Source organism: Molossus molossus, unplaced genomic scaffold (genome assembly GCF_014108415.1).
Source record: "Molossus molossus isolate mMolMol1 unplaced genomic scaffold, mMolMol1.p scaffold_m16_p_10, whole genome shotgun sequence".
NCBI lineage: Eukaryota > Metazoa > Chordata > Mammalia > Chiroptera > Molossidae > Molossus > Molossus molossus.
In genome coordinates this window covers 10,209,233-10,237,179 of record NW_023425345.1, presented here as the reverse complement: position 1 = coordinate 10,237,179, position 27,947 = coordinate 10,209,233, and the positions used below count along the sequence as shown (strand labels likewise).

The window sequence follows — 27,947 nt, the reverse complement described above, 5'->3', positions numbered from 1 at the left end:
CAGAGGCCGCTGCCGCCGTCACCGGAGTCTCCCGGCTCCACAGCTTGAGGAGGCGCCCCGCAATCGCCTGGGGCAGTGCCAGCCGATCAGGCCTCCTCAGCTCTTCTTGGTTCTGCTTGCTCCCTCTGCCCAGCCAGGAGGCAGCCCCCAATCCCGGCGGTAAGTCGACCTGGGAGGGTGGGGGACACCGTCCCGGCTTCCTGCCCCCCTCTCTGTCGCCTTCTTCCGTTAGCTCTCCTGCACCTCACCGCCTGCCCCTGCGGGCCTGGCTGCCGCGAGAGGGGCCTTTGGGAGCGCTGAGCAGGAAAGGGGGAGGGGCTGGATGCTGTGGGGCCGACGGAGGTTCGCTGGCGGAGCCCCTCTTCACCTGTCCCTGACTCCTCCGCCGCGCGTTGAGAGTGGGGACTCCCCTCGGGAGCCTCCGCCTGACTTCCCAGCTCCTTGGGTGTGATGCTGGGAGAACGGGGGAGTCATCAGCCTGGGCGAGGAGAGGGATGCAGCAGAGAGGCTGTGTGCTGGGCCCCCGCCCCGCTGACTCCTGACCTGTTGATAAAGCGCCCTGGGGTTCGGGCACACGAGCCGTGGTCTCCAGTGGACATTGCCAGCGCTTTTCCCAGGTAGGAAAGCTCTTACCTCCACGCCTAACCTAAACCTGAAAGTGTGGGGTTGGAGAGAGGCGCTGGCGGCGCTAGGGGGTGACTGGGGACCATTGGAGAACCCATCGGTGGCATCACTGCCTCCCGAGTCTGAATTAAAACCGTGCCTGCTAAGCACACGCAGCTTCGAGACTGGTCCCCAGCTCCCACTTCCAATCAGATGCCCTCTTCTATGTAAGAAGACAGCAGTGTTGGAATCCTATGGGAGTGGGGGTGTCCTGGGTGTACAACGTGGAGCCGAGGGAGGTGCTGAGCGCAGCCGTGGCCACGGTCCTCCAGGGTCATTTTCTGCCTCTCCTGCCACGTCACTCCCTCTGCTAAAGGGGAAAAAAAAAAACCAACTTGCTAGTACCTAAAGGGAACATCAGTGTGGGGAGAAGCGGCCGCCGGGAAATGTTTACTTACACACACCTACAGAAAGGAAAATTTTTATGTGATCTATTACACTGTGCTAATTCCAAATGAAAATATTTACTACCTGTGATTATATGCTATTGTTTAGCCTTTAAAACTTCAAGTGGTGTGGGTGATCTAAAGAACTCCCTAGAAATATTGATGCATCAACAAATACATGCCTGTGTGTGTCCATACCTGTTTTTTGTTTTTAAAGAGGGGGGTGACCTTTAATAAACCCATATGTCTCCTGTTTTTATTTTTTTTACACTTTCATTTCTGTAGTCATTGTTAGAACATGTATCAGAAACCATGTTCATTAAAAATTTGTCTACAGGTAGGCACATCGTTAGAAAAACTTAAAGTAGTTCTATGTGTGTGTTAGATTTTTTTTTAACTACAGGAAAATCTTTACCTTTCTTTGTTTCAGTTTTTGAGTATTTGCTGTTTTGCTACTTCCTGAAGATAGCTCACTGAGTTTTATATATATAAACATTTTCAGAGTAGGGCTTTACATGCTCATTCAGGCTGAAACCCCAGTACCTAATACAGTGTCTGACACACAGTAGGCACACAAGTATCTGTTGAACTAATGAGGTAATAACTTAGTGAAGACGGGTGATATACTGGCTCTCTGGTTTGATAGTGTACTACTGTATTTCTGGTTAAGGGCAACACTTATAAATTGCCATTTTGATACTGTCAGTTGTTACTTGTCACTAGGTAATCACAAGTTTTACTGGCAGATTATTTTTTCTTTCTGGCCAGATTCAGTACATTTCTTGTAGTCTATTTGCTGTTGATTTAATAGGCAAGGCCCATCTTTAAAAGCAGCCTGTGCAGGATAGGTGGTTAGCTAGAGAAGCCTAAAAACAGTAAGCTGGTGTTTTACCAGACACTGCTTGTTGGTGTATGTGTGTTAAAGCTCTGTATAAATCTATATTTGAAACTCCTTATAGTTGTTTGGCAAAGAACTCACCCTCACATGGTAGTGAGGATGTGGCAAAGTTCCTATATATAGACTATGTAGAAGAATTTGGCTAATTCATTTATATTCTTTTTCATATAAGGAAATTAGCACTTACTGTTTAATAATAGGTTTTTGAAGAGGCATTGAAGGTAAACTGTTGTACACTGTATTTTGTAGTAGGCTTTATACAACTTGTTAGTGCTGTTTAGCTTCCTTTGGTGGAGGGGAGGGGTTAGCCACAGGCAAAGTTATGTACTATTTTCAGACTTTGTTCTCATTATTAATGAAAACTTTACATATATGTAAAGTGTTACAGATATCCACAAACAATATTGATTCATCTGTTTTCCTTTAAAAAAGAAAGCTTCGTAAGAGGCATTGTTTACTTATTTCTATTATTGGAAGAAATTATCCTCTAGGGAATAGTGTTATTAATCATTACTCAATATATTTGTAGGCTGCTATAACTATGATACTACTGTACTGGACAAGTCCTTCATATTTCAATTTCTTAAGAAAGCACACACTTATAACCAGTTTTAAGTTGGTATAGTTTGTTCACATGTGAAGACCAAATGGTAAAACTGGTTTGTCCATAAAATACGTTAAATTTTTGTTCTGCCCTAAAGGCTGTTTTCTGTCTTAACTTTCTTTAGAAAAGTACATTTTTAAAAATAGAAACTTTTTTCATTATGGATTCCTAGAGAGCAGATATTTTTTTTTGGATGAAACTAAATTGATAAATTCAGGGAAAGTGTATCCAGACTGGATTGTAAACTCTGGTTGAGAGGATTCCTGTGTGTCCTTAATCACTGAAATCTTCAGTGCCTAAGAGGGTGCCTAGCACATAGTTGGGACTCAAGTGTATGTTGAAGTATGTTTCTGTATAATACTATCTAGATTCCTATATTTCAAACTCTTCTGCCAAAAATACTCCCAACTTAAGAGCAAAGTCATGGGGGAGGTGGGAATGTGGTTGGGCTGGAAGAAAAGAACTAGTAAATCTGAGTATACCCAGCTTTGCTGGCAAGAATGAAATTTCTTGAAAGTCTAGTAATCTTTAAAGATTCCTAAATACTTTTAACTTTTTAATTAGTATATATTAAAAACAAAATAGTATTTTCAGTTACTGTGTAGTAAAATGCATGCATCAGGTCTCTCGGTGTTTCTTGAAGCCCCTGGCATACCATTGCCTAATCTTAAAGATGTGCATTTGAAAAGCATGATTCTAGCTTAAAGTGTTTTGTTTTTTTTTTTTTTAGTAAAAAATCTGGACCATATTTTGGTATGTATTTTCTTTTGTGGTGCTTAAAATGAATGTGGATACAGTCCTGGCTAGTGGGGCTCAGTGGTTGAGCGTTGGCCCTCAAAGGGTCTCTGGTTCAGTTCCCGGTCAAGGGCACGTACCTGGGTTGCAGATTCAATCCCTGGCCCTGGTCAGGGTCTTATCGGAGGCAGTGTTTCTCTCTCTCTCCCTCCCACTCTGTCTAAAAATCAATGGAAAAATATCCTCCGGTGAGGATTAACAACAAGAACAACAAAAGAATGTGGATACAGATGATATTTTTATCCCACTTATTCCACAAATACTTTGTGTCACTTTACAGCAAAAACATGTACTAATAAAATGGTAAGAATATAAGTAAAATATTCAAATTGAAGACCAGGGAAAATAGCAATAAGAGTGAAGTCTCCAGGAGGTGTGGAGTTGGGGGTGGGGAGAATAGGACACAACTATGCAGGCCACAGGAACTTACCTACTTGAGCAGGAATTTTAGCTAGAAGCTTCCTGGAAGCCAAAGGGAAAAGGAGACAACACATCTTTGTATCTTTGTTCAGGAAAGTACATAGATCTCAAAGAGAAGAAAACATGCTAAATATTTTGGGGAAACAAAAGGTTTTATGAATACCTCTAAATAAATTTCTTCTGTAGAGCTCCATGTCAAAGCTAGTGATGTAGGTTAATTCCTTAACAGTGTGGTATAGTTAATGTAGTGATAGCCCACATAAAGCTGTCAGTCAGGGTTTCCTTCCCAAGGACAACCGTGAATAAAACTCGGTGATGTCACTTTCCCCAAATCAGCTTTTTGTGATTGAAGTACATTGTTTTCAGATGATCAACTTGATCTGAGGATGAAAACCTAGAATAACTAAGTAGATGAACTGTATAAGCTTTAAAAATACCTTTATATATATCATTGATTTCTAAGGCTTAAAAATATGTTGTTTTTTTTTGTTTTTTTTTAGTTACAAAAGCAATACCGGTTTATGGGAGAAAATTTAAATATAGGTGTTAAATATGTATTTCTCTCTCTCTAGAAATACTTTGTAGACCTCCATATATATGTGTATGTATGTATGTTTGTGTGTATATGTGTGTGTGTGTGTATAATATTTTCCCCACCCCTTAGTGGCAGTCTGTCAACTCTGGTATACTTCCTTCCAGTCTTTTTATGTGCATTTTTTAAGAAGTTGGATCAATGATGTAGGCCTTTTATATTCTCTAAATGTAACATTAGCATTTCCCCATAGTATTTAATCTTCATAAATTATTTTAATGTCTGCACTGTGTATGTTTTTAGGAAGCTTATAAATTCAACTTTTGCCTTCCATGAGGCTGTACTCATTTGACTATTCATTTTCAGATGTATTTTGTTTTTGTTGGCTTCTCTTTCACTCATCTCTTAAATATGAGCAGTTCAATTACCAGTCTACTTCTGTCTCTTATAACTCTTTTCCTTGATCATATCCACCCCCATCCCCAGCTTCAGCTATCACTTCAAACCACTCTCAAGATCTCAATTTAAACTTCATGCTGAGTTTCAAGCCCTTTAAATCCAATGCCCGCTAAACATCTGTGGATGCCCTGAAGGCATCTCATACACAACTGTTCAAAAACAAATCCTTTCATTATACCTGTAGTCAATAATAATGTATTGTACACTTATTTTTTAGAGGATAGATCTTACGTTAAGTGTTTTTACCACAGTAAAATGCAATTTTAAAAGTCCATCTTTTCTCAGAAATAAATTGTTTCTCCTTGTCTGTCTCATGTCTTTATCACCTGTCTGTTTAGCTGCTCATACTAGAAAAATTACAACATATATTCTTCTTTTATATAACATTAATATTCCAAGTTATGTTCTACTTCATACAATAAAATTCAAGTGCTTGCATGTCCCTGTATCAGGCATTGATTATGGCTCGGGATGGAACAGTGAACAAAATCAAGCCTTGTTCTCATGGTGCTTACCTTCTAATTGGGAGAGACACAAAGTGAACAGATACATATATCAAGTGACAATAAGCACAATGAAGAAGATAGAGCAGGTTTAGGTGATAATGATAGGGAGAGGGGTAGGAGCCTGCTTACCTAGTATAAGGTGGTCAGGGAAGACCTTTGATAAAGGGACATTTGCACAAAGACCGGAAGGAGGTAACTGAGTAAGCCATGCATATATTTTGGCCAAGAGCCTTTCAGGAGAAGGTGAGTAAGGAAGCCCCTGTGTTGCTAGACTGGAATGAGCCTGAGGCAGAATGGTAGGAAATGATATCGGAGTGTTAGAGGAGGGTTAGATATCGGGCCTCAGAGGTGAAGGGATGGGCTCTGGATTTCATTCTAAGAAAAATAGGCAGCAGCAGGAGAGGTTTAAGCAATGTATGACAGGGCTAGACCGAAAGATCTAGCCTTCCAAGGGTGGAGGCTTGGAGACCAGTTAAGAGATTTGTAGTCCAAGTAAGAAAGATTATGATGGCTTAACTGATATTGGTAGCAGTAGAGGTGATGAGTAGTCTTATGCTAGATTTATTTAGGCAACAATATTCAGTGATTAGGTGGGAATGTTAAAAAAGAGGAAATCAAGGGTAACTTCTAAGGTTTTGGACTAAACATTTATTTAGACAGGAAAAACTGGTAGAGTTCAGACTGTTATTCCGTCTCACTGGACTACTAAATTAGTCACTTACTGTATTTAATCTCTTTGTCCTTATCTGTTGTTGCTTCATTTACCTTTTTTTTAAAAAATCCTCACCCAAGGATATTTTTCCATTTATCTTCAGACAGACTGAGAGAGGGAGGGAAGGAGAGAAAGAGAGAGGGGGGGGGAGAGAGAGCGAGAAACATTGATGTGAGAGAGAGACACCGATTGGTTGACTCTCCCACAACCCTGACCAAGGTTGGGATCTAATTGCAACTGAGGTACATGCATTGACCAGAATCAAACCTGCGACTCTTTGGTCAGTGGGCCAATGCTCTAACCACTGAGCAAACCGGCCAGGGCTTCAGTTCGCTTATTAAACCACAGGTCTGACAGTGTTACTCTGCTTATTGCTCCACACTGCCTACCTACAGGAGGATAAAGTCAGTCCATTTGTTATTTAGATGAATTTTCACGTCTTTTATGTCATCATAGTATAAAGCCGTTCTTATCTTTTAAGTGGTGGTCTTTTTCTTTTTTAAATTTAGAAGATCTATGAGGAAAAATTAAGAATATTTAAAAAAGGGATTCTTTATTAGGAAAATGTAAGACTCTTAGTAGGGATTTGTGGGATATATACAGAGGGTAGTTTTGAAATGCATGCAATTACTATCACAACTGTTTTGAAACTCCTGCTAAAATATGTAAGATGTATAATGTGTGTATAATTTCCCCATATTTCTGTACAGGGTATAGTAGCCTCTATTGATTGGTGATCAGGTAATCTGGATTTGTATGTGTATGGTATGCAGATACTGGGATTACAGCAATGAGCAAGCTAGATAAAGTTTCTCTCCTAGGAAAGAATTAAATCTAGTGGGAAGAAGGTAGCTCCAAAATAGTTGTTCTTAGGAAGGGACACATAGATTCTGCCAGGAATTTCTGTGTGCTTTGTTTTGAATTTGTTAAATAGTATTCTAGTAGGGCTAGAATATCTTTAATTTCTATTTTATATTTCCTGAACAAGGATCTGTGAAGTTATTTGTCCTTAGCCATACAGTTTATTGGCAAGTTGGGATTCAGACTCCAGCTCTCAGATCCCAGAACCTTAAATACTGTGCTATATAACTCCTCGTGACCTTACCATGAAGATAAATGAAAGAAATATGAATATGAATGAAAACAAATTTAACATTCTGGTTTAAGAGGGTTTTAAAATTAAGGCAACTCAGCCAAGAACTCCTCCCAGTAATGCAGCTCCTGCTATTCTTTCATTTTTTGTTTTTTTGTCAGAGATTACATGTCTTTACTATTACTTTAAATCTCAAGTGTGTAGAGGATGATGTGCTAAATTCACAAACCAGACCAGCATAAGATTAGGTGTTCTTGATAAGTGACCTGAATCACTACAGCAACTAAAAGATATTTATTTAAGCACTTGACATGCTCCTTGACTCTGTGGGTATTGTGAAGTCCCATCTTACATGGGATTTGGGGTTTAAGGGCACTGCAAGTTGAATTACACAAAGTTAAAATTACCTTTGAAAAATCTCACTTCTCACAACCACTACCTCTACCAGACTCATTTACCACCAACATTTTTGGCCTTAATTATTGAACTATCGAAGGAAATATGGATGAATTTTGATCTGATCATCTGGTGCTTCAAAAACATTAGGAATCATTAAGGAAAAGGAAACTTCCCTGACTTTCCTTTGACCACTTAAAATAAACCACTTTGTTCTGAAACATGCTGCAATATGTTTGAACCTTGAAAATGTTATGCCAAGTCTCCTAATAGGTCTTTCTGCCTATTCTTGCTCTCCTGTTGCATATTCTGTCCACAGCAGCCAGCATTTTCTTTTAAAAGTATGCCTCAGAACACATCACTCCTCTCTGTTCAGTGCCTTTCACTGGCTTTCATTCCACTTGGAGTTAAAAGCTAACCACCACCATAGCCTGTTAGGGCCTAGGCAATCCAGACCTCACTCTGTGACCTCCTCTCCTGCTGTCTCCTTTGACAAGACCTCTGCCATACTTTTCTGGCTGTTCTTTGACTTATTGTACTTAGCATAATGCCCTTAAGGTTCATCCATGTTGTCACAAATAGCAGGATTTCACAGTATCCTTTTAATCTTTGTTGTATATGCACAGATACAATAATTTAGGCTCCGTGATTTTATAGCTAGGAAATACATAGTTGACTTCTGGGACCACCACCCTTGTTTTAGACCAGTCTTGACTTGTTTTTATCTTTACTTAGTCAAGTTACTATAAAAGCAACTATTTTAAAATAGTAAAGGAAAAAGAAAGTTTATGTTTTCTTCATCCTAGCATAGCTTTATTTTATTGATTAGGTTCTTTTACTACTTGTATTTAGAGGTAATCATGGTACATATGGTTTTTTTTTTCAAAGTAGATTTTGAATTCTTTTGCTACCTATTCATAAGAGCTCTAAAAACAACAATGAAAATGTAATCAAAATCCATGTTAGTGATTCAGACTGATGGTGTCATCTCTGTAGAAGGATGTCATGTCTTTTTAGAAAAATTTCAGATAAAACATATTTTGGTCATAGTATAGGTTTTTCTCTATGTTGTGAAATAAATTACAGTTAAGTTAGCCAATATTCTGTAGTAAGAAGCAGTTAAAATGTTTGTATGATAACCCTCACCTTCCAACTTCCTTTCAGTTAATCATCCTCAATTTAAGTTTAAGCAGCAGTAACAACAAAGGATAGCTTGTACTATACTAAGCTTACCACTCTTTGGTTGGTGTTTGAGATAAGATTTATATTGCCCACTAGTGTAATTAAAAGTATGTCTTAGTCCGGCTGGCATGGCATGGGTTGAGCGTTGACCCATGCACCAAGAGGTCACCATTTTGATTCCTGGTCAGGACACATGCCCAGGCTGTGGGCCCAATCTCCAGTAGGGGGCATGCAGGAGGTGGCCAATCGATGTTCTCTCTCATCGATGTTTCTCTTTCTTTCTCTCTCCCCCTTCCTTTCTCTCTAAAATCAACAAGGGGTGGGGGGTGGGGGGAAGTACATCTTAAATACCACAGTGTAGGAGAGAAACAAGAGGAAGTAGTCTTGTGATGGGTGTTTTCAAATGTTGTTTATCCTAATAAAGTTGACTAAATCTTTTTTGTTTTTAATCCTCACCAAAGGATATTTTTCTATTAATCTCCAGATAGAGTGGGAGGGAGGGAGAGAGAGAAGAACATTGATGTGAGAGAGACACATTGACTGGTTGCCTCCCATAGGACCCGTCAGAGCTGAGGACTGAACCACAACTGAGGTACGTGCCCTTGACCAGAATCGAACCCATGACTCTTTGGTGCATGGGCCAATGCTCTAACTTCTGAGCCAAACCAGCCAGGGCAAAGTTGATTAAGTCTTTTTATTTATTTATTTTTTGGTAGCTTAATAGTATTCAGCATTTTTTTTCTTTTTTCTTCAATTTTTATTAATTTACTTTTGTTACAGATGTTTCTCCTCCCCCCCAGACATCCTCCTCCCCATCCTGCTCCCCCACCCCCCAATATTGTTGTCTCTGTCCATTGGGTATGCATACATGCATATAAGTTCTCTTGAGCATCTGACAATCAGCAGTCTCACATGTTGAAGTTAAAATGAAATGTGTGTGTTTTTTAGATCATGAATCAGGCAGATAAAAATCAACAAGAAATCCCATCTTACCTTAGTGATGAACCACCAGAAGGTAAGTATTCATCTGTAACATTAAGAATGGAAAAAATGTCCTACTGAATCAAAGTTCTGGTTGTTTTCATTAAATTTAAAGTAATATAACCTGTTTACCTTGCTAGTAAATATGTTCTAAAAATAACTGATGAAAACCTTTTTTTTAGCCTCAAAAACACTGATTTGGTGAATGGGGACATAAAGTAACTGTTTTATTATATAAGATCTAGCTCTGTCTTCCTATACTATATATTGTCTTAGAGTCTGCTTTATTTAAATTATCTTTTAATTTGAAAATTGTTATATCATGAATCATTCTATTCTTACCTTTACTTGAAAAATCCTTGGAAACACTAACTGTGCAGCTAAATGCCTCAACTGTATACAGAAAATGCCCATAAGCATTTTTTATTTATGGTTTTGGTGCAGAGTATTATTATACTTAATTCAAATAGTGATCTCCTTGGACAACTGCATATTTGTACAGGACAGTCATAATAGGTAAGAAAGGGAATTGAATTGGAGAATGAGGAATGAAGTAATGACAGACCAGACAGACTACAGTAGAAGACAGACAAGGGTGTCGCTGGGAGGAGGCTAGGGCTGAATTTCTAGCCCTAGGTATTGTATTTTGCTCCCAGTTTCATTATCCACTGTCCAAAACTTTCTTCCTATATTTGTGTTGATAGACAAAAAGGAAGTCATTAGAAAATAATCACAATGAAAAGTTCATACTTAAGCCTAAAAGAGGATGGAGGTAACCAGCTTGAGTTTAGTTTGGTGGAGAAATAGCCTAGAAAATTATTAGCTCACCTGTTTTCCTTGCTTTATTTTTTAGGACTAGAACCCTGAGTTTTGAAAAGAAGTTAGGGCTCAATGGGAAAATGATAAGGACTTTGTGAGCAAATCTCCAGGAAAGAGACAGATAAAGGCTCTCCAGGAGCATGACTGTCAGGGAAGAGAACAAGCCTCAGGAGTGGCTGTGTATGGCAACCTGCTAAACAGAAGTAGTCTGCAAAGCAGATCATTTATATGGTGGTAGTTAAGCACGCTGTAATTAAAGAGATCAACAGCATTAATATTTATCTGATTTGACTAAGAAACATTATCTTCTACTAAAATTTAAAACTTAGAAAATGTTTTAAAGAAAAATTGTCTTCATTAAATGCCGGTGCATCAAATGTAGCATAGCAGCATTAACCCACATGAGGTATTCAGCATGAAGCAGTCGTCTGTTTTATCATCAAATCAGGATTTCCCCTTTTCCTAGTGCAATGACCTTGACCTTAATTATAAAAGAATGACCAGTTATGTAATTTTTTCCATCATAATTTTATCATTAATGCAGTAGTTCCCCTTACGCACAGGGGATACATTCAAAGACCCCCAAGTGGATCCCTGAAACCTTGGATAGTATCGAACCTTATAAACACTGTTTTATTCCTGTTAATCTCTTACTTTGTCTGATTTATCAAGTGAGCTTTATCACAGCCATATATATATGTTCTAAAAATAACTGATGATATGGCTGTGATAAAGCTCACTTGATAAATCAGACAAGGTAAGAGATTAGCAGGAATAACTAATAATAACATAGAACGAGTATGACGATATACTGTAAAAGAAGTTATGTGAACATGGTCTCCCTCTTCAAACTCTCTTATTGTACTGGACACTGATATTATTCACCTCCTCAGCGGGATGGAGAGGGATGGCTCGAAATTTAATCGTATCACTCAGAATGGCACACAGTTTAAAGCTTATGAATTATTTCTGAAATCTGCCATTTAATGTTTTCAGACCATGGTTGGCTGTGGGTAAATAAAACTGCTTAAGTGAAACTATAGATAAGGGATGACTACTGTATATTCAAATGTACATCTATGTCTTAAGCCTTTTATTTCAGCTATTTTAATATTTGTATTAACTAGGCTTATTATTCAAATAGTTTCAATAAAAAAAATTTGTTTTTATAAATTTAACCATTGCCGAACATGAGAATTTGTAATGTGATTGATCTTCTCAAAACAACCTCCTGATTGTTAGGGAGTTTTAGGTTACTTAATGATTTCTACTGTTCTTGTAAAGACTTGTATTTAACTGTCTCATTATATTTTCTCATTAGGTTCAATGAAAGATCACCCACAGCAGCAACCAGGCATGTTGTCCCGTGTGACTGGGGGTATCTTCAGTGTTACAAAGGGAGCTGTTGGTGCCACCATTGGTGGTGTGGCTTGGATTGGTGGAAAGAGTCTGGAGGTGACCAAAACAGCTGTTACAACTGTGCCTTCCATGGGAATAGGGCTGGTGAAAGGGGGTGTGTCCGCCGTGGCTGGAGGTGTTACAGCTGTTGGGTCTGCTGTTGTAAACAAAGTGCCCTTAACAGGAAAGAAGAAAGACAAATCTGACTAAGACACGGAGATACGTTTGCTCTCTACAGCATTATGATGCCAGTGGCATTGAATTGCTAAATTTTGGACTACAACTAAGTCAACTGTTTTGGACATTCTTCTTCTTAAACTGCTGTGTTGAAAGTATTGATGACTGGCTTTCGTCTAAAAAGAAGAGACCAATACTAGCACAGTGTATGAAGGTTTCTCATACTTAAATTCCAGCTTTTTATCTGGTAAAATGTTACACTTATCAGTTGTAACTGAAGATCTATTTGAATATTTACTATAAGTCTTTTAGTTTAACTAAAAATGTGAATGTTGAATTTCGTGGATGATCTTTACAGTTCCATATGTATAATGTGCCAGGTAACTCATCTGTCCCTTAAAAAGGGAACCTTGAACTACATAAACTGTAATTTTGACGTGCCTATAGTTTCAGATGTCTTAGTTTTTTTTTTATAATGATAGTTGATTAGGCCAAGAGTTATTCTTTTCTTATTTAAGCCAGGAAAAGTAGCAGGATTTAGAGAAATTTAAAACAAAAGACAAATGGTTTTATGATCCTGAGTATTAATCATCTTTTGTTAGATATGCATTATAATTTAATCATCAATGCCTTACAAAAGAAAACATCTTTTCCTAATACCCTAAATATGTGCAGTTCTTAGAATTATATATGGATTCTCTTAACAGTTGTTTGTGAAATCAGTTTTCCCTCTTGAAGAATCTCAGGAGTTGTGGGGTAAAGGCATTTCTTGCTCTTAGCAGATAAGAAAATGATTAACTTTTTGTTAACTGTCAGTAGTTGTAACCAAACTGTATGCTTCAACCTGGGTTCATGTTCCATCATCAGTACACCTCACAGTGCCTAAGGAATATTTCTTTGCTGGTCAGAAGCTATGTTGGAAGAGTTTCAGATAAAAGGAGTTATCTGAACAAATAAGTTTAAGTTTTTAAAAAATTACCTAGCACATCTAAGATATAAAAAGAATTTTTCATACCTGTTGTATCTTTAGGATGGCTTAAATTAAAAGCAATACTTGGTAAAAGAACCACAACTATGTGGGGACTGACTTTTAAATGGAATGAAATGGGCTCCATGGATTAGTTTTGAATGTAAAATATATATAAGTGCTTTCATTGGTTTATAGGCTTTTAAAATATGTTATCTCATCATCCTTTAAAGCAGCTGTAGACTTTTTACCATTTTCCAGGTCAACTTCAGGCAGGGACTTGAAGTTTTTGATTGTGGATGATAAGTGTCTCATGTCTTAACATATCTCATCATGTCTCACTCATTCTCAAAGAATATGACTTAGCTGAAATTCATTGTTTTGTTTTTCGTTTCATAAAAAATTTTAAAGTGGCACATATATATTTGGCATTCTTTTAACTGAGTTATAATCCCAGCCTGAAAAATATCTTAGTTTTCTTTATACTTAAGCCTGGAAATTTGCCTCCATTCCGCAGTTTTGTTTTGTTTTTGCCTTGCAGGGGAGGGGAGGAAAGGTATGATGCCGTGGAGTGAGTAAGTCAAATAGCATTCCTGAGAATTTGAAACAGATAATTCCAGCACCCAAGGTTTAAATGTCTATCTGTAAACGACAGAGAGTTTTACATTAATAATGTGGATTAACAAATGGATAAGAACATAACTTTTAAAAGCTTTCATAAATACCAGCAGGGATTTTAAGCAAATCTACAAAGGTTCTGGGCCTTTCTACAGTATACAAAACTGAAAAGTCGTTAAGGAGTTCAATTCATCAGAAATTAAATGGCTGTTTATTTCATGCCATATTATTTAAGGTATATTTGTCAGTATATCTGGTCAGATGTCATAAAGAGCAAAGGTTTTTTTCTTAATCCAAAATTAATAGATGAATAAAAATAAAGATCTAAATAATGGTATTAGAGAACTTGTTTCCTGCTATTTGAAAGAAGTTATTGCTTCATTGCTAGTTTATATTTCTAATTCATCTTCTCTAGTCGTAGGCTCTGCTTTGTACCTGAATTTCTAAATATAGACTTTATTTTATGCTTGCATATTTATTTTTAACTTTGCTTGTGTTTAAAACTGCTTGAGGAAAATGGTTGTAATTAATTTCTGCTACAGAAAAGCCACCTGATACATTTTATCTTACCGAGTTTAAATTCTAAACTGTAACTTTGTTCAGGAGCAGCTTTTGCAGTGATAGCAGAGAACTGTACAAATGGAGTTATGGAAGTTCTTGTTGAAATGAACTTGCCATTTGATAATGTATAGCTGTACACTTGAGTCTTTTTTGGTTTATTTTTGTAGATTAGCAATTTGACCTGTTAAATAGTACTAGTTCACTTCAAGAAACTAAGGTTGTATATACCTGGAGGTATCTGTTATTCAGCTTATCTTTTGAGTGGATATTTGGCACAATGAGGACAAACTTGTGTGGCCCATTGAATGACTGATCTAATAATGTTGATATTATGAGTCCTGCACTTAGTGAAAGACATTTCAGATGAAAATAACTGATGATTGATTTTTTTTTGTATTAAAGGAATGGGAAAAGAATACATGAATCTGTTAATAAAGCACTATGATCTACAAAATATGAAATGTTTCATAAAGATCTAAGGAAATAAATTTTAAAACAGAATATTCTTAAAAATTTTAGTTACATAGCAATTCAGAAAGTACTGTAGCCTGTTTTCATGTAAATGAAGAAATGATAAAACATCTCTGAATATGTATTTTGATGCCAACACAATAGATGAAATGCAAATATATATATTTTAATACTTTATTGATTTGAGGGAGAGAGGTATAGAAACATGGATGAGAACATCGATCAGCCGCTTCCTGAACGCCACCTAAGGGATCGAGCCCACAATCTGGGCATGTGCCCTGACCGGAAACCAAGGCCCTCTTGCTGCATGGGTCAACCACTGAGCCACACCAGCCGGGCAAATGCAAATATATTTTAAACAACTCTAATAAAGATTAAAAATGTAGATTTCTAGGTTTTACCCCAACTTGTTGAATCCCTGCCGAGTGGGCCCAGGGCTGCAGTTTAACAACCTCTGCAGGTGATTCCTATGCAGTCTGAAATTTGGGGAACTGATGAAGTTACAAAGTAGTGAGCACCTCCCTCTGTCCTAGATAGCTGTGGGACCAACTTCGACATCTCATTGGATAGAAGTGACGCAGAGGGACAGGAACCAGTTGGAGGAAGGTAGAAAATGGATACATACTGGCCATCTGCTTACACACCAGATGCTGTCCATACATTATCTACTTTAATCTCAATGAGGGAAGTATCTTTATTTTCTTTGTACAGATATGGAACCGGCTAACTCAATGTTAGCTGACTTTCCAGTATCACTTTTGAATTAGTGTAAGCCACAACTTCTCCAGCTTAGGTCCAGAAACAAATGGGGCTGCTCAGTAACGAGTCCCTCATTCTGCTGTTGGCATTCAGTGCTGCCTGTGTGCTAGATTTACCAGGCTGTCTACTGGAACTCGCTGGAGTCTTCCTGGGACCATATTTATTTTGGCAGCTAATTACATTTTGCCACCGAAATTAGTTTAGTGTAATTACATATACATTACTTGCAGGAATCATTTAATTTTGTTACCGGAGCCTTTATTCACACAGGAAATAAAGTTTGACTCGTGTTTTTTATTTTATCCTCACCCGAGGACATTTTTCCATTTTTTGTTCAGATAGAGTGGGAGGGAGAGGAGAGAGAGAGAAATATCGATGTGCAGGGACACATCGAGTGGCTGCCACCCGCACGACCCAACCAGGGCCGGGGCAAACTGCAACCGAGGTACATGCCCTTAGCGGGAACCGAACCCGGGTCTCTCTGGACCGCAGGCCAATACTCCAACCGCTGAGCCAAACTGGCCAGGGCTGACTCTAGTGTTTTATGTACGAGTGGCCCCCTGCTACATTGTTGGTTTTGAATATGTTAAATTTTATTTATATATTCGAATAAGAATGCAAGAATGGAAAAAGGGAGAGATTCAAAGGCTTACAGAAGAAAACATGTAACAAGATTTAGTCTATGGGAATATAAAGTCAACATACTGGAATTTTTTTTTTGGTTCGTGCCCCTAGCGGGAACCGAACCTGGGACTCTGGTCTGCAGGCCCATGCTCCAACTGCTGAGCCAAACCTGCCAGAGCAACATACTGGAATTTTGACCACAAATGGAGATTTAAAAAAAAACACTTAATCTTTTCAAGTTAGAGTAAGTGACAAATGTTATTCCTAAAACCCAGAGTGCCTCTGGTTCTCTGGGCCTGGGCCTACACCCCTAAATTTTGCTGCTGTACTGACTAGGCTCTTTGTAAATTAATGGCCACTAAGCACACATGGCCACTCAGTTCTGCCAAACTTTGTTCTATACCCTCTTGTATGTTCACTTTCCCACTCCTCAAGATGACTATTTCCTCCTTCCAACCCTCCTGCTATATGTACTCCCCATTCCCCCTTCTACTGTCCTCTGACAGCAACTCCCCTGCCTTATACCACCCACTGCATCAGCCTGCCCACACCTGTTCCCACACTCCATGGACCAGGACTAGTATCTCTGCTCTTATCCAAAGTCTGCCCACCTTCACTTCCTCAAGGATATGAATCCTGCAGTTTTTCATCTCTCACCCATCTCTCTTGGGTCATACCCATCAATATATAAACAAATATATAGTATTTGCTTTCTTAAAAAAAAAAAAAAAATTTGCAGTAAAATTTCTTGAAGAATCGCAGTTTCTTCCTCTTCATCTTTCAACCCACTCCAGTTGCCTTACCGTTCTCAGTCTATCAGAATCACTCCTAGTAGGGACAGCTAATGATTTCCTGTTTGCCAAACCCATTAGTCACTTGTCTGTATCTTAGTTGGCATCTCCACAGCATTCAACCTTACTGACCATGCCCTCTTTCCTTGGCAGACTTCTTCCTCTGGTCACCCCTTTCCAGGATAGGCCAGCCACTACTACAAATCTGTACTTTGTTCCTGGGTAAGCTCATCATGAGTCATAGCTTTAAATTATATAGATATGCAGATAACCAGATGACTGCAGGATAGCAATCTCCAGTCCTGACTTCTCACAACTCTGGACTTTGCCATTTGCCTCTTTGACATTTCTGCTCAGATATCTACTAGACATTTCAAAATTGACATCTAAAAGGTGACCACATAATGTATAATGTATTTGAAAACTCAGTTGACAGAGCACCACTGATAATTGTATCAGGTCAACAAGCATAAGCTAGTTTCTCTAAGGGTTTCCCATCACACTGGAGTAAGAGATTGCACCTTCGGTGGACCTGTAATGCTCGTCTTACCTGCCCCACTCCCCCTGCCCCCACCGCACTGACTGCCTTTCTTGAACAGAATTCCTGGGACTTTGGGTGATTGAGTAACCCTCTGTGTGCCTGAGGCTCCTCATCTGTAGACCAGTAAACAATGGTACCTAACTCTTAGGGTTGCAAAGCAGTGTGTCTGGCACTTGGTGCTGCAGAGAGATTGCCTTCACTCTCCTAAGGAACTGAACAGATTTGGGCAGTGGGGGCTACTTGCATTTGCTGAATGACGACATAGCCTGCATTTTTCATAATATGTTCCTGAAGAAACGGCCATGCCCATCAGTGTACAGATGTTTATCAGTCAACTGTTTGGTTGTGTATTTGTTAAAAAGTACAAACTCCACAGCTGAAAGTGGGCCAGTCTTTATCTGGGTAGTGTTTATCTTGGAACAAGATTTAGAAATAGAAACGTGAAATGGTACTAAATTCAGGACCAACCATCACACACTTTCCCTTTTATGGGCAGACCTGGATATTCAAAGTTCTTGAAAATGGTCCATTTACTTCAAATGTCTATAAACTGCATCATTTCAAATTTAAGGAATTTTACAGAGAAGTTTTTTATAAAAATCCCTAAATTTGTTGGTACTCACTCTTTTGGCAGGTCAGGTAGGGGTGACTTTTCTCATGCCAACTCATAAGCTATCCCTTTTCTATTTACGAGGTTTGAAAAGAAGTCAGATCATAGTAAATCTGGGCTGTCACCTGGCAGCTGAAGGGCCTCTCTAAGCTTCAGTTTCCTCATCTGTAAAACGGGGGAAGTAATGAATGCACTTAAAAGCATTTCATGAGAGAAAACTAGTCAAATTTTAAAAAGCTGACCTTACAAGTAAGTTCTAATTGTTCTTTTTGGATGAGTAATACTTGGCTCTGAAAGATACTCATTTATTCCAACCAGGAGATAAAATCAGCTTTCTCTAAAAAATGTATTACAAGTTTGCTGATGTTTCACTCACACTAAGCTACAGAATTCAGACCATAGTGGTGATGTTTCAGAGCTGGTGGTGAGGAAGAAGGCTGGGTCTGAATCCCAAATGAAATGTGCTATATGAATAAAAAAATGTATCCATACTTTGAGTTAAGCGAGTGCACTTGTCAGTTTCTTAGAAATGATTCACTTATATCACACCAATGTGCCATTTAATAGTATAGGATTTTTAAAAAATAGCTTAAGGTCAAAATGACCAATTTCATTTAAAATAAATGCAATTTATATATTAAAATACAGCATATGAGTTGGAGATTATTTACTTAGAGATATTTTACACACAACTGAGAAGCTAAGTAAGTTCTTAAAATTACTGGTGCAGCCCTGGCCAGTTTGGCTCAGCAGTTGGAGCGTTGGCTTGCGGACCAGGGAGTCCCGGGTTCGGTTCCCGCTAGGGGCATATACAAAAAAAAATTACTGGTGCCTACAAACTGCCTGAATAGTGTTTCTTTGGTACCAAATTTCACTCTGCAGGGCCAGAAAGAAGCAATGTCAGCCAGCAAGTTACTCATCAACATGTAATGGTGCCACAGGATTAAATAATGGCCTTCCCTTTTTGGTCTGAATTTTACCAAAGTTAGCTTCAAACTCTTTTTTCGTTCCATTTAGATTTGCTAGATGTCCATCCTTGATTTTGTAGCCTAAGGAATTTAGTTTCCTTATCCTGTACTGTACTATCTGTGGTGTTAATTCAAGAACCATGGGCGTCTCTCTTATCTGAGCTATGGAAATTCCTTCTTTCAATAATCCCTGAATTCTCTCTTCTAAAACAGAGACGGGATAATATAAAAGGGCAGGACATTTCAAAACTAACTGCTTCAGATCATGATCTGTGCATTTAAAAGCATTTTTAGAGAAGGAAATACTGTTCTGTATGCTTCTTGGGCCAAGTTGAAAAAGAAACCCTTTCAGTTTGGACAGAAGCTGGAGAATTTCAAAGTTTGTGAAACCTTGCTCCTGGAGAAATTCCAGTGTTTCTTTTATAGCTGCAGAAGAATTTAACAAAATAAATGGGTTTTGGCTTAATAACTTCAGTAGCCAAACTTTCATGTTAGCCTCGGAGCCACCTAAATTTAGATAATTCTCTTGGAGAACCCTTATCATTTGCTTATTCTTCTCAACGGGATTATGAAAAATACTAGATGCAGTTGTCAAAAATCTGCTAATGACCACATTTCTGAGTCCCAACTCTTGAAAGAACTGAATGTTCAGTTTCTGGTTCTTCTGGTCTTTAACATTAAAGAAAGATTCTGGAAACTGTTCTATTAACTTGACTAACTCTTCCTGGTTTTTGCAGACTGATTGCCAGAGTTCTCTCTGGGTGTTAACAGCAGTTGGACTGCAGACGATGGCTTCTGGGCAGAGTTCCAAAATACTGGCTACAGCAGTCTCATCGGCACCTAGTTGTTGTAAAATATTTGCAATTTCTTCAACATAGGTTTCATCCTCCAAAAGGACCCACCCTTTATATCTGCGAATTTTCCTGATGTCAACTGAAAATTTATGGAACTTTTCCACTGTTCTTTTATTTTCTTTGTTCGACTGACTGTTAGTTGTATAGGTGAAGCACACTAAAAAAGGTCTGTATTTGGGAGCTGATAGCATCTTTCTGCAAGTACAAAGCCTGCAAGGCTGGGATCTCATCAGCAACTTCCACAACATGCCTGGAATCCACGGGCTGATCCCCACCGTCCTGTGACTCAGAATGTACTCAGGGTGCCTGCAAGCAAGAAAAGACAGATTTTAGCATAAGGGGTGTTAACCTGTAGAACACAAACACAAATTTGAGCTGTAAGAAGCAAGCATGGAAATAACACGGATTTTAATTAGACAGGAAAACTACTAGTGAAATATTAAATATATCCTCTTAAATAATTGATAAAATAATTATACCTCTTCACAACTTAGCCATACTTTATAAATACACTGTCCATTTCAGCGTTGCAGCAACCTTGTTAAGTAGTTATTTCTATTTTATAGATCAGTAGCAAGTCCACAAAAAGTTCAAAGATTCACAGACCACAGATATTATTTTGACACAAATCCCTCCTACAACTCTAATATATTTCTCTTCAGGAGACATATATTACTTACACACACACACACACACACACACTTTTTTTGTTTTTAACTTACATTTTCAAGGTGATGTTTAGCTGAAGCAAATACTAATTAAGAAAGGGGGGGTCTTCATCTCCAATTTTATGTTTCAGGGTAAATATTTTTGCTGAATATTACCCAAAATAAGTCAGTTAATTTGTTTTATTTAAAACAAGTAAATAAATGTACGTGTTCTATGAGAATTGTGTGAAAATTTTCTATAAACCCAGAATTAAAATAAGTTTTAGCAGGTACAATGAAGGAGGCCTGGCCTAAGGGACTGTCCCAGTGGAGCCACGGGAATGCGTGTCGGCGGAGGAACGGGGGCCATGCATTTACAGCAGTCTAACCAGCTGTCCCCACTTGACAGCTTGGGCTACCTAGACATGGCTGTACTGTGCCTGATGCACTACTTTCTCATATTTCTGGTAATGAAAACATACCTAGTTTGTGGTTTTAACTGTTAGTACCTGAGAATGAAATGTCTCGGCTCTATCATGAAAATGTAGTACTGAGTTATCGGCTAGTTAGCAGCCTTCCCTTAGTCTTCATAGGAAAACTGAAAAAAGCCATTTCCAACCCCTGCCCTTAATAATGCCTTTGCCTTGTATGCCAAGGACTCTTCACTGTCAAGCCCGTCCTAACTAACCCAAATAAATGACCATTCTCTAAGGAAAAATAATAGGGAACAATGTTCTCGTTTTGGTTTACTTTTTGTTAAAATAGCTCAGTTAGTGCCTATGATGTCCAAAATTAATGTGGGCATTGCTTCTGTTTTACTTCTAGTGGTTCAACCAGAGTTTTCTTCAGATAATTCCTAATACCAATTTCCTTCAAGTGACTCTCCGACAGCCAAGATATAAATAATAAAGCATTTTTTAAATTTCTGAGAAGACCTCAGATTTTCAACAGCAAGGAGGTACGAGTAAGAGGAAGGGCAGGGGCACACCCAGGCCGGAGCCCCGGGCTCGGGCCTCACTCCTGCACCACCGCCAGAAGGGGCACAGCTCTGCAGCTGAACTGCCCAGGCCCTGCCCCGGCTCTAATTAGGGTTCATCTTGGGAAAGTTACTTGGCCTCAGATTAAACAAGTAAACAAGTAGTAATTACCACATAGCCTCAATGTTCAATAAGTATTAGTCATAACAACAATAGTGTCATCTGTAAAATAGAGCAGCAGGTAAATCTTACAGGAATAGTGTGACGGTTAAAATGCACGTCAAGTATTTTGTACAGAACCTGGTATGCAGTAAATACTCAATAAATGGTAGCCATTACTAGGAAACATCCAGAACTAAAATTCTTGTAGAAATGTGACTTTAAATAGTATTTTAGACTGAAGTACATTATTTACAAAGAATATCTAAAAGTTGTAAAAATTGTATTTTAAATGCTTTTATAAGCAAAATAACTGTTTATAAAAGTAGTTATAAATACAATCTCACTATCGAGAATCTGCCAAATTCTGAAAGTAGAAAAAATATATTTCATAATCCCATCACCTATAGACAACTATTCACATTTTGACATCTAAGTCCAGTTTTCCCTATGCTTCTAATCCCCTTTATTATAATTTTTAAACATACAAATCTGCCTTATACATAAGTTAGTTTCTAAACTCAGTCTATAAAGTGAAAATTGCAGAAACTCAAAAATTTGCTTGAAAACCCCTTAAGCAGGCACCACCCTGGATACCAACACACCGTCTCCCAGTAAGTCCCGTGCAGCCAGGGTTCTTCCAGGCCTGGAACAGATCCCGGTGTTTGGCCAGATGAAGTAGTTGGCTTACTCTGGGGGTTACGTCATAGAAAATGACAGATCATTAAATATTAGAACCACAATGACCACGCATGATGCTCCTGCCCAGTGAGGCTAAGGGAAAAGTGGGTTGGCTCCCATTTCCTGCTTATTCCAGGAGGAACTATCTTGTGTCCAGGTGAGTTGTCCGAACAATTAAAGCAGTCTTGCTCTATCTAGTTCACACTCCCTGATAAACAAACACAGTTGACTAACAAAGTGGAAAGTACAAAAGTTTTGGCTCCTCTACAATCAATACATGTTATAAAAGTAAGTTTACAGTTGTAGTAGTAATACAGTAATTAATAAATAAGAATAAACTCTCATGGACTCACAACTGTAAACCTACTTTTGCCTGTATACATACATTATTCTTTTTTTTTAATGATTTTTTTATCCTCACCTGAGGACATTTTTTTGCATTTATCTTCAGATACAGTGGGAGGGAAGAGAGGAAGAGAGAGAGAGAGAGAGAGAGAGAGAGAGAGAGAGACATTGATGCGAAAGAGACATATCAAGTGGCTGCCACCCACACGACCCCAAATGGGGCTGGGGACAAACTGCAGCCAAGGTACGTGCCCTTAGCGGGAACCGAACCAACTCTCTGGTCCACGGGCCGACGCTCCAACCGCTGAGCAAAACCGGCCAGGGCCATATGTTATTCTTTTATCTACTATATCTAACCTTGGAATAAAAAATGCTCTAAATATTTAAAATGCGTGCATGATATATGGGATGAATATACTATCATTTTGTAATTTATTTCCTAGTATTGAGCAGTGGAGCTATTTGTAACTTTTTGCTATATGTTGAATATCTCTCCACATTTCATATTTTTTTCCTTTAGGATGAATTCCCAAGAGTAGAATTACTGAAGAGGTTTACGTGAAATTCAGCTGTTAATTTACTACCCAGAAAAACTATCTCAACTGACATTCTAACAAGCAGTATGAGTGATTCTCTCATCAGTTATACTTTTCATATGTGAAAATGGATACAACACTACTTAAACATTTTTATTTTATTATTAGTGAGGCTGAACTTTTCTTAATAAATTGTTTTGATAACCTGTATTGCCTTTTTCATGAATTAACTATTCCTGCCTTTTGCCTTTTTTATCAGTGGCATTAAGTAAATTCACAATGTTCTACAACCACTTTTTCATCATCCTAAGCACAAACTTTGTACCCATTAAACAATAATTCTGCACTCCTTTCTCCACTTAGCCCCTGGTAATTTCTATTCTACTTTCTGTCTGTCTCTATGAATTTGCCTGTTCGTGGTATTTCATATAAGTGGGATCATACAATATCTGTCCTGTTGTGTCTGGTTAGTTTAACTTAGCATAATGTCCTCAAGACTCGTGTCCAGTAGAACATGAGTCAGAACAAAGTGATTCATTTTAAGTAGTCAGGGCAGTTCCCCTTCCTTTACGATTCCTACTGCTTTTAAACACCAGACGATCAGATAAAAATTCACCCAGATGTCCCTGTGTAGTTTTGAATTTTAAAGGTTAGCTCCTTTAATTCACTTGATATTACTGTGAGTTGAGAATCAAAATAGATTTTATCAGTTTACCTCCAAGCACCATTTTTAAACAATCTTTTCCTTCCCCATGATCTGCAATGCCTCCTTTATTATACAGTAAATGTAGCTTCTGTTTCTCCGTAGCTTTCATCCGTACCCCTCTATTATTTTGCAATTCCCTGAATGAGCGAGGAGGCTAATTTCTGGCCTTGCCAGACCATCCCAAAACAATCTCTGGTCAACTATTCCTGCACATGCCCCACCAAATTTGTCAAATTTTCTCAAGTCGGACCTACAGCTTCCCTCCAACCCTGTTTCCTACTTCACTCTTACCCAATACCCTTGCCTTTCACCTCTACAAAGAAAGGAGAGCAACCCGTCACACCATACATAATCCTTCTGCCATCTCCGCTCTCTGCACTTACACCTTTCATTACCCAGGGTAATCCCGGCTCTGGTGCTGACTCCAACCCACCTGGCCCAAGAGCCCTGGAGCCCCCTTCTCACAAATTCACTCCTTTCAGCTGCATCCTCTCTGAGGCTCCCACCCTCACTGCCATGGCTCTTCCTCTAGCTAAACCCGTTTTCCCGTCCCCTTGGTGAATTCTTGCAGATCCTTCTTTCTCTCCATTTCCTCTGCTCCTACTTCCACTAAAAACAACTTCCATGTATGGAGCCAACGAGCGGCTTTAGTCCCTCTCTCTCGAGCTCTGCAGCTCTCGGCACAGCTGACCACTTTCTCCATAAAATACTCACTTGACTTGAAGGACTCCCCACTCTCCGGGTTCTCCCTCTTCCTTCCCCCACGTCAGACCTCCCTTTAACTGTCTCCTTTGCAGGCTCATCTTCAGGGATTGATTCTAGACTCTTCTTCTTACACTTTTTCCCCCAGAGAGCCTGTCCTTGTCTGGAGCTTCAGTTAATCCACTTGGGCTTCTCTCCAGCTTCCTCTCAAAATGTGATCTTGTCACCTCCCTGCAATAAACTTTTCAATGGCACCTTAGGATAAAGACATAAAACAAAATAAAAATGCCTCACCATGGCCTACAAAGCCTCTTCGGGTTTTGCTGCCACCCAAATCTACTCCCCCGCCCTCCATCTCCTCACCTTATCCAGCTACACCTGCTTCCCTTCAGTCGGTCCCTGGTGCTCTACTACACAGATTTTCAACCAGTGTGATGCAAGAATTTTAGAAACATGCAATACCTGACTATTTAGTCAGGCGCACTGGCCTCTTTTCCCTTAGATTGTCAAATTAAAAAATGACACCAGCCAACAAAACAATAGCTATCCGGAGTGAATGAATCAAAAGTCATACCTATTTTTTTGTCAGATTGGCAAAACAATACATTTTTTGGTGTGCCACAGAATTATATATATTTTTTCTCATTTTATTTTATTAATTTATTTTTGTTACAGATGTTTCTCCTCCCCCCCCACTGATTTTCCCCTCCCCCTCCCTCCCAGCCCTGTCCCCAGCTTTGATGTCCATGTTCATTGTTCATGCACACATGCATATAAATTTTGTAGTTTATCTCTCCCCCACCACCCCTTCTTCTGGGGATTGTCAGTCTGTACCCCACTTCCACATCTCTGGGACTACCCCATTCCTCAGACGGTTATGTTCATTATATTCCACAAATAAGTGAGATCATATGATACTTGTCTTTCTCTGTTTGGCTTGTTTTGCTTAGGATAATAATTTCCAGGTCCCCCCATGTCGTCTCAAAGGATAAGAGATCTTTCTTTCTTACAGCTGCACAGTACTCCATTGTGTATATGTACCACTGCTTTTTTATCCATTTGTCTACTGATGGACATTTGGGCTGTTTCCAGATCTTAGCTATTGTTAAATAGTGCTGCTACGAAGATGGGGGTACATATATTCTTTCTGATTGGTGTTTCAGGCTTCTTAGGGTATATTCCTAGAAGTGGGATCACTGGGTCAAATGGAAATTCAATTTTTAATTTTTTGAGGTAACACCATATTGTTTTCCATAGTGGCTGCACCAGTCTGCATTCCCACCAGCAGTGTACTAAAGTCCCCTTTTCTCCACACCCTCACCAACACTTGTTGTTTGATGATTTGTTGATAGTGGCCATTCTGACAGGTGTGAGGTGATAGCTCATTGTTGTTTTAAGTTGCATCTCTCTGATGATTAGTGATGTTGAGCATTTCTTCATATGTCTCTTAGCCATTTGTATGTCCTGTTTGGAGAGGTGTCTATTTAGTTCCTCTGCCCAATTTTTAACTGGGTTCTTTGTCTTCCTTTTGTTCAGTTGTATGAGCACTCTATATATACACCGGAAATTAACCCCTTATCTTATATATCATTGGCAATTATGCTCTCCCATACAGGTGTGCCACAGAATTTTAGTAATTAGTTTATGTGTGCCATGAGATGAAAAATGTTGAAAATTGCTGCTCTGCCTGTTCCCACCACAGGGTCTTTGAAGACAGAGGACTGTTCCCATGCCCTAAATGCCCCTAACTCCTAGGTTAGTGTCACTTTCTCAGGTAAACTTCCCAGACCTGAATGAATAGAGGAAGCCTCCTGTCCCCATTCTAGGCTATCATGAAACCATGGATGGTTCCTTTGTGCCACTTGTCACAGCTGCAGCTGTTCATGTGTTGTTTCTGTCTCACCCTCCATGAGGGCAGAGACTGGTCACCATGTTCCAGTGAACTGCTTCCCCACCCTTCACCTGGCTGACGTGGGTGAGTCTAGGAGGCATTCCTGGTCAGGTGACCTTTGTGTGTGCTCCTCTAGAGCAACGGCTCTTGATGCTGTAGCATTACGGATCCTCCTAAGTTTGTCATTTATTCAACCAGTGGTTTTTTGGCTTTATTTTAAGCTCACACAATGTGTCAGGCATTATGCTAACACTAGCTCTTCTACTAAAATGTTTCTTCATACCTCTGGATCACAGACCCACTGGAGAACCTGATGATAGCCACAGACTCTCTTTCAAAAATCCAACATTATTTTCCAAAAGATTTTAGCAAATTCGTTTTAGCAGGATTCAGACCCTGAGCCCAAATAGGAACAACCTGCAAGAGACTGCAAGCACTAGGGCCGGGTGGGGGGTGGGGTGGGGGTGGGGGGATCCTGACTGCTCTTCTACTTTATCCCTGTACCCAGCAAAGAACTTGGTCCACAGAGGAATAAAATCAATGTTTGTCAACTGAAACTGAATAAACAAACCAAGTTCATGAGGGAACTTAGTGTAGTGGCTAGAACTGTGGGCTGCCTGGGCTTAATTCCTGGCCATGCTGTATTGTGACCTGAAGTCATGTCACCTCTCTGCGCCTTGGCTTGAGCTGAGGAAAATGGGATACTACATCCTGGGTGACTGCGAAGATGAAATGATTTAATACCATAAATCACAGGGTATTCAGAAAACTCATTAAGTCATACAACCCATTCTAAACATGAGAAAACTGGACAGTCTGTCCAAGGTTGCTAGCGAATACAGGGCAGACCTGGTATTCCCATGTAGACCCAACCGCGTGGCTCCAGAGTCCAGCCCTCAGCCTGGGCCCTGCACACAACCATGCTCTTGCTGTGTTTGTTCAAAGGCAACGTGCGTTAGTCTCTGAAACTTCATGTTTCCTAGACATTTCTGAGTAGCGACATCCACTCGGTAACATGCACCCTTTTCATAACACGGGCCCCTCTAGAACACCGGTAACTTCATTAAGTTCTACTTCTACAACATGTACCAACTGCTGGGTTTCAAATAAAACCCAATGGGAAAAAACGAAGGCCACGGAAGGGAATCTCGGGGAGCGATCGAAAGCCACACCTGCGTCGTGTGGGGCCTGCGCTTTCCCCGAGGAGCTTCGACCTGCAGCGCCCGGTGTCCGCCCGCCCAGGCGGCGGCGCTGACGGCCCTCGACCCCCACGCGCTGCCGGGCGTGGGGCGCCCACCCCCAAGGGCGGGGAAATGGTGCGACTCACCTGTCGGCGTCTGCTCCTCGCTGAGCGCAGGGAGTCTCGGTTCCGGTGCGGTCCTTCCTCCCTCACCGGCTGAAGTTTCCCGAGGCTGGGAACCCGAAGACCAGGAACCGGGCCCAGGGCCTTGAGCGGCTGGCGCATTTCCCTCAGCTGCGCCAACTAGGCCACCAGCCACTTTACCGCAGCCAATCGGA

At 39.7% G+C, this 27,947-nt stretch overlaps 2 protein-coding genes across 3 annotated transcripts; one reads left to right on the top strand and one right to left on the bottom strand.

Annotated features, from left to right (window-relative positions):
• On the top strand, window positions 1-19,739 carry TMEM263 (transmembrane protein 263). Of its 2 annotated transcripts, XR_004958344.1 has the most exons (4): window positions 1-159; window positions 9,595-9,661; window positions 11,768-12,227; window positions 19,669-19,739. XR_004958344.1 is itself a non-coding variant. In XM_036252281.1 (3 exons), the coding sequence occupies exons 2-3, from the start codon at window positions 9,598-9,600 to the stop codon at window positions 12,052-12,054; spliced, it is 351 nt and encodes a 116-aa protein (XP_036108174.1). In that variant the 5' UTR covers window positions 1-159; window positions 9,595-9,597; the 3' UTR covers window positions 12,055-14,600. The 2 variants fall into 2 exon arrangements, 1 of the variants encoding a protein (XP_036108174.1); XM_036252281.1 differs by lacking the exon at window positions 19,669-19,739 and having other exon boundaries at window positions 11,768-14,600.
• Window positions 16,509-27,927, bottom strand: MTERF2 (mitochondrial transcription termination factor 2). Its single transcript, XM_036252280.1, has 2 exons — window positions 27,757-27,927; window positions 16,509-20,091 (listed from the first exon to the last, which is right to left on the bottom strand). The coding sequence occupies exon 2, from the start codon at window positions 20,031-20,033 to the stop codon at window positions 18,876-18,878; it is 1,158 nt and encodes a 385-aa protein (XP_036108173.1). The 5' UTR covers window positions 20,034-20,091; window positions 27,757-27,927; the 3' UTR covers window positions 16,509-18,875.
• Window positions 27,928-27,947: the final 20 nt, after the last annotated feature.

Coding starts and splice junctions, on each gene's coding strand:
- TMEM263 (XM_036252281.1), top strand. CDS start 9,598: ATGAATCAGGCAGATAAAAATCAACAAGAAATCCCATCTTACCTTAGT. Junction 9,662..11,767: donor TAGTGATGAACCACCAGAAG/GTAAGTATTCAT, acceptor TTTTCTCATTAG/GTTCAATGAAAGATCACCCA.
- MTERF2 (XM_036252280.1), bottom strand. CDS start 20,033: ATGTTGTGGAAGTTGCTGATGAGATCCCAGCCTTGCAGGCTTTGTACT.